The 7,500-nt window shown below is 42.8% G+C and overlaps 1 protein-coding gene across 2 annotated transcripts in view; it reads right to left on the bottom strand.

Annotated features, from left to right (window-relative positions):
• The window catches only part of ssbp4 (single stranded DNA binding protein 4), a 68,516-nt gene that overhangs the window by 54,898 nt on the left and 6,118 nt on the right, over positions 1–7,500 (bottom strand). For both annotated transcript variants that reach the window (XM_062555912.1, XM_062555913.1), the window contains exon 2: positions 4,419–4,491. In XM_062555912.1, coding sequence (XP_062411896.1) covers positions 4,419–4,491 — 73 coding nt within the window. The remainder of the gene's footprint in view (positions 1–4,418; positions 4,492–7,500) is intronic.

The raw sequence follows: 7,500 nt of genomic DNA, 5'->3' as shown, positions 1-7,500 counted from the left end.
TTTTGAGGTATTTTCTTGTATTAGACAAACAAACCGATTAAATGATTACCAAAATAGTTGGCGATTAATTCAATAGTTGACAACTAATCGATTAACAGAATCATTGTTGCAGCACTATTGAAAGCCAGAGTGATAGCCTTTGTTCTTCAAAACGTCCTGTGTACAATTTCCCAACTTCAACTCAAGCACCTCTAGACCATTCCCTTCACCATGCTTGACAGACAGAATCAAACACTCCTCAATATGCAATGTCACAAATCTGAACACGTTGTGTACCTGTCTATAACGCTTCTATCCAATCTTCTATATCGAGTCTCTGTGTTCTTTTGCCCATCTTAATCATTTCTTTTTGTTGGCAGAGATATGGCTTTCTCTTTACAATGGTTCCTTAAAACCAGTTACAACTAGTCACCTCTTCTGTTGATGTTGATGTTGACGTTGGTGTTTAGCCTGTACTATTGAAGCTGACCTGCGAGGCGTCTCCTTCTCAAACCACACACTCAAAAGTATTTGTACTCCTGCTTAGTACACTGGGCCCTCCCAATCCTTTTTCTATTCTGGTTAAAGCCAGTTTATGCTCTTCTGTGAAGGGAGTAGCATACTGTGTTGAATGAGATCTCCACTTTCTTGCATTTTGCTCATGGCACAGCCTTCATTTCTCAGAACATGAATAGACTGACACGTTTCAGAAGAACATTCTTTGTTTCTGGATAGAGTGCCTTTAATCAAACCCACAATGGATGGTGCTCCAGATACTCAACTCATTGAAAGAAGGCCAGTTGTATTGCTTCTTTAACCAGGACAGTTTTCAGCTATACTAACATAAGTGAGGAAAGATTTCCTCCCGATCAGTAACACTTTTAAAATGATAAATTTAGATGAGCAGACAGAACGTGTCATTTGAACACAGGATGGATTGTTGATGATAATATTTCTCTGTACACCTTTGTAGATATTGCATTAAAAGAATCAACATACAATAGTGATTTATAACATTTATAAAGTTTTGCTGATTGATTCAGTGTCATTAAAATAGCCAAAAATAGTGCTTCCTTCAAAGACAAAGAGATATATATGTGACTTCAAACATCTGAATGGAAGTGTAGTTAAGAAGACCAGCTGCATAGGCTGACCCTCTACAGTGATTACAGTGAACTGGAGGTCAACCTTTGCCATTTCCAGGTATCTATAATCAGCAGTGATTTTGCACAAAATCGTTGTCGAGGTCCCCAGTTTGATGACTTCCCCTTCTGGATTCAGAACAAAGCACGGCCGTAAACGGGGAAGTTGTTTGAGTACAACTCCATGTGCTTTCTGGAGTGCAGATGGAGGAGACTGGAGAGGGATTGAGTCCTGATGGCGAGTGAAGAGCGGGCGAACGCAACAGTGAGACACAGGATGTAACACATCCCCGAAATGAGCCGTGAGTGAGAGTGTGTTCTGATCCGGGTGTGATGCAGGAGGGAGTGCAGATAATGCAGAGGGAGTGGATCGCGATAAAGAGCGCAGAGAGAGTTCATCTAGACGAGGAGGATGACAGGATGCAAGATGAGAGAAAGAGAAACTGTAAGCACGAGAAGGAGAGAGGGGCTGTGACTGAAATCCTGGCTGACAGTAGAGGGACGGCGTCCCCAAAATCAGGGGTCAGGGTTTGGGGGCTTAATCCGTTGAGAGTGGTGGCAGTGGAGAGTGTTCCCAAAAGGAACAGAGTCAGAGCGACTCTAGTGGGACTCCTCGCAAATAAAACAAGTAGGACTTGGTGTCGTGTAAAGGCCGGTGCCCACCGGATATGTACGTGACGTGACATGAAAGAAAATTAGAACTCCATTGTTTTTTTAACGGGGCAAAGCCCACTAGAAACGTCTGCCGCGCGGCAGCCGCACAGGGTTAGAAAACTGTTCTAAAATCCTGTGCGTCAAGCCAAAGCCCCTGCAGCGCCGTGTCCAGTGGGCGCCGGTCTTAAGAATGCAAAGTTGTGTGTGTCCCAAAACGGGGGGCACTAGTGGCGGACTGCATCCCCATAACGAGATGAGACTGAGTGGATGAAAGAGTGGGGTGGTGGTGTGATGCTTGGAGCGCTGACGCTTGGAACAGCGGGACCTCAGGGGTTAACTGACAGACAGGCTCATCAGGTCCCCTGCGACACGAGACTCATTAAGAGAGTCAGCACAGGTGTGTTTTCCCGCAGTTCACCTGCGGGGACCTAACACCTTAAATAACTTGGCGCAGGAGAGATGGTGTTTGTTTGTGTGTGTATACATGCGTGTATGTGTGTGCATGCGTGTATGCGCGTGTGTGTATGTGTGTGTGCGTGTGTGTGTGTGTATGTGATTGAGAGATACCGAATGTGCCTGTGTGTGTGTACGTGCGTGCTCCAGAGAGTGTGAGTGTCATCTAGGGCTTAACGAGATGGGTCTAATTGAATCAAAGCACATAACACTAATACTGGAGGCAGGTAAACAGTCATCACCTTGAGAGAGATTTCTGAGGAGGTGTTAATGGCTTAATTAACAGTACTGGGACTGCTGCTACGTTCTTACTTCCTACATACAGTATACCTGACATATAATGGGGAAATATTGTCTTTTTTTGTGGGATGGGGGGCGATAGAGGTTGGGGGAGACTAATTATGTTCTAATTACATCCAGTTGGCTGGATCCTGGTTAACACCGCGCAAGGTCAGAGGGTGAGCTCGCTGATAGAATTAGTACCCCTCAAACTATTAAAAGAATCTCAGACAAAATGGTTCACGAGGAGAGACAAAAAAAAACATGGCTGGCACAGCTGAACTAGATAAAACCCAGAGGATGAGGAGAGCTATGTGTGTGTGTGTGTGTGTGTGTGTGTGTGTGTGTGTGTGTGTGTCTGAGGTGCTGGAGGCAGCTGTGAGAGAGTGAAGTGGCTGGCGTTTCCTCTGACCCAGAACTTAACACCTATCTAGCCATACACACACACACACACACACACACACACAAGTAAGGAAGTTCTACAGCACAGGAGAGAATGAAAGACCTCAAAATCTCTCTCCATCATTCACTTCTTCCGTGTACACTTTCATTTTCAGTCTCTCTACATGATTCCAACAGGCATATTTGAAAAGTGACAGCTGAGCAGTATTTTAGGCTAATATTTACCAGAAATATTACCTCATGTAAAAAGGACAATGGCAAAAGTATCAAGCTCAGACCTGAATCCTTATCTTCCTTGCAATACAAATAATACAGCAGTACAGCCATCACCCAGTCTTATCGCTATAAAGTGCAACTGAACAGGTGCTTAGGGTGGACATGCTGCATTAAATGCCACATTAGCCACATTAGATGGCTCGTCTGAAACTTTTCTTTTGTTTTTAATTTACAATAACTGCGAAGGAATGGAAGAAAACAAATGCTTAAAAACAGCTACACTGTGTTACTCTCCAAGTCCGCTCAAATAATACAAGACTTACAACTGAGATTATACGAGATGCTATGGATGCTAAATCATAGCTAATGATACAGTAAGCATCTGCTAACTCACTGTCTTCATGAAAAATGGCTGCCTGCAGCACATTGGCCTCTATATTTTGCCTACAACAAATAAAACGGGAAATAATGGTATTCTTTTTTTATTGTGCTGAAAGGGGGGATCACTTTCACAGGTCTCTGGGTTAAGAACATGCTATTAAGCAATTGAGCACATTTCACCCCTCCACCAGAGGAGATTAAATCAGACTTTTAACATGTGGCAGCAGTTAAGAGCGGTTATGAACCAAACGCCGCCTGGAGCTCCCGCTGTAGTGCCGAGGTGTAGGGCTCTCTATGCTACGGGCGAAGCCTGCAGCGCCAGTGCCTCTAGGCTGGCAGGATTTCAGTCCATCTAGTTTGGCACTAAGCATCTGTGCACTTCACTACCGGCTGGGGTTGTTCCAATATAAGGGTTAACAATGCCTGACATGACTTTCTTTTAAGCCTTTTTTTACACAGTAAGTACTGAAACATGTTTAATGAACATACTAATGGTGAGGGCCCTTCAGAAATGCACATGGTTCCATTCATTACGACATACAGCACACCAGAGTGGTGGAATTTGATTTTTACGTATAAAACAATAATGATGTAACATTTGCACTCATCATCAATCAATCTACCACGGGTTGCCTCACATCACAAGTAGACCACAAACACACCCGTAATCCAAAACCCAGCACCAAAGCAGCAATGTCTGATAATTATACCACCGTTTGCTTCAGCGCCCTAAAAGGTAAAGGAACATCTTGTGAGAAGAGAGGGTGTGTGTTATTCAACTCCCAGCGTTTGAGAGATCTCAATGGCCGAGGAGGACCTTGTCCAGCCATAATGTACATTCCAGCCCAGACTATACAATGGGAGTTGGGATGGAATCCCATATATCCACACGAGACAGGAAGCTGCTCTTACCTCGGACAGGAAGGTCTGTGCTGATTTCTGTGCCCCGACGTGCAGTAAGTACTCGTACACATATAAAGCTAGCCTGTAAGAAAACAAAAACAAAAAGAGAAGAGAAACAAGTGGTTAAGTATTCCGTCTCACTCTTGCTTGTCTTCCTCACATTCACTCTCTCTTCCTTTGGCATCCCACACTCTCACACATTCACTCTCTGACTCCTTGATTACACAGACTAGGCACTGTTCTCAGCCCTTTGTGAAGTAAGGTGAAGTGGCACGAGAGGTACCACAGGTAAGCTACCAATCTGGCACTCCCAAAACTTCCAGCTTGAGAATAAAAATAAAAAACAAAAAAAAACAGTTTGATTCATTAAAGTGTAAGTTTGGCGGAAATTGAAAATAAAGCTAATTTCTGAATGAAAATACATCAACTAAGCCGTGGAGGAAGTAATTTTCGCTCATCACGCAGTACAGAGCTAGCACGGGCAGGAACGACAGCCCAAAATCGCAAACATGGGTGTGGATGGGGATTGGAGCCACACGCTTTCAAAATCGCATTTTTAAACCACTAACATTGCTCAAAACAGCGCCAAACCTCATCAGTAGCTTGCTCTAGGTGTCTACACATAAAACTAAGCACCAAACAGTCTGTAAACTTTGGAATAGTCAGTATACACGTAGAATCAATTCGACACCGCAATTCCATCTGAAGCACAGAAATGTCTCGCGAGATCTCACACGGAAGCACGGGACCTATTCCTACAGGTAGTCAAAATCGCATTTTTAAACCACTAACATTGCTCAAAACAGCGCCAAACCTCGTCTGAAGCTTGCTCTAGGTGTCTACACATAAAACGAAGCACCAACAACTTGGCTCATGAACCCGACGTTTATAAAAGAAGACTGTTATGAATATAACCCCTTCCAGCTCCTCACGAAGGAAAGTCCACGACCTCTCGTGTGAGATCTCGCGAGACATGTATGTGCTTCAGATGGGGTGTTGCGGTCTCGAATTGATTCTACGTGTATACTGACTATTCCAAAGTTTACAGACTGATTGGTGCTTCGTTTTATGTGTAGACACCTAGAGCAAGCTACTGATGAGGTTTGGCGCTGTTTTGAGCACTGTTAGTGGTTTAAAATGCGATTTTGAAAGCGTGTGGCTCCAATCCCCATCCACACCCACTGTTTGCGATTTTGGGCTGTCGGTCCTGCCCGTGCTAGCTCTGTACTGCGTGATGAGCGAAAATTACTTCCTCCACGGCTTAGTTGATGTATTTTCATTCAGAAAATAGCTTTATTTTCAATTTCCGCCAAACTTACACTTTAAGTCAAGTGCCCTCGTTTGACTTTTAAATGGTAAAAAAGGTGTTCTCTAAGGTGTTGTTTTGTAAAGAACCCATTCAGAAATCTCTCATGTTACTCTGTGTGAATGGTGGAGAGGTGTACTGAAGAGTCAGAGGGTGCTTGTCTGCCATTGGACTACACAAGGATTTTCTGCACATGCTCACAATGCCCGCAGCTCACACAGTCCTAACAATTAACACAGTAATAATAATGTTATGAAACAACACAGTCATCAAAACAGTCATAACAAGGCCACAAATCAAAACCCAGCCCGGTCACAACATGACATCAAAGGCAACATAACAGAAGGGGCATAGCAAGTTGATACACAAAGGGCATGGCCCCAAACCCAACCTCAGCAGTGGGAGAGGACTGTAAAGACATGAATGTATCCATAAAATTGAAAAGCTGAAGATCCGGAGAGCTTCTTAGAACTAATAGTATTGATACCAAGACAGTGCGGTCTGGTCTATAGGAAAAAATAAATAAAATGCCTTTATTTTAATGGGAAGGTAAGGTTGCCATCTATGGAGCCCACTTTCTGCTCTCTATGCAGATTTTATTTATTTTTTATTATAGATTTTGGATTTCTTTTTGCCGTTATCTGTGAACCATGCATTTGGTCAAACATCAAAAAGTACAAAGGAAAAAACTGAGTGGATTTAAGGCTACAATCAGTCGACAAACCACAAAGGATCTAGAGCTGTTTTAGATTGCATTACGCTCATCACTGCACTGCCTTTACCGCTAATTACACCATTTCCCTAGTTCTACATCAGCTATTGAATACTTTCTGTTGCAAATTAAGAGCAGCATGAATTAAGCACACAGTCTAGACTGCTAGTGAAAAAGAATTTGATTACATCTTGTCTGAACTTACTATGAAAAGTTGTAAACCCATGCATAATATTGCACTCAGACTTTGAACATGATGATTCTGATTCAATGGACCTAAACAAAACTCCCTAAAAATTGTTGCAAACCTATTGAATGAGATATATGACAAAAATGGGATTTTCCTGCTTTTTAATGCACTTTGTAAATATGCTGGTTGGATTCACTGTTCCCACCCTAGGATACAGTTTACACATAAAATAAGAGGCCAAAATAAGCCATTCACAGTGGTTACGTCATGACAGCCCCAACCATTGGCCCAAAAAAGTTTTGAACGTTTACCAGTTTAAGCAAATAATGCATGATGGGTATGATCTGATGGACAAAGCGAAAAGACACGTCCTTGATAATCAATCGCAGACACTCATGCTTGCTATCATGAATGACACTGTAACTCCAAAGCACAAGCTCACATCTATATCTGTGATGTTATTACGGTATTAATGATACAATAGCCATTACTGTTCTATTGCTTTTAAATGTACAGCCTACAGTAATAAGAATAAAGTCAGGCAAGAAGCTCTGACCAATAAGACTTTCAGCTACTGTTGACATCCCTTAGCCTCACACTTGCAGTGCCGTTGTTAATATCCATAATGTTTTAATAACACAAATGAATGTATTTGTGTCTGATAACTGCAATTCAGCGTTTTAAGTCCTCATTAAATTCAAACGCCTACAGCTTGCAAAGCCCCAAGTTACATACCATTTGTAACAGTGAACATAAAACAGCAGGCAAACGCAAACCAGGAAAAGTGCTGAATTTCGCTCCGCTGCAAATCTATGGGTACACACAACATTGGCTGCCACGGCTCTCTGCAACATCAATCTGCAGAACTCCGAGGCAGAGAGCT

The sequence above is a fragment of the Sardina pilchardus genome, chromosome 15 (genome assembly GCF_963854185.1).
Source record: "Sardina pilchardus chromosome 15, fSarPil1.1, whole genome shotgun sequence".
Lineage (NCBI taxonomy): Eukaryota > Metazoa > Chordata > Actinopteri > Clupeiformes > Clupeidae > Sardina > Sardina pilchardus.
This window is presented reverse-complemented; position numbering and strand designations above follow the sequence as displayed.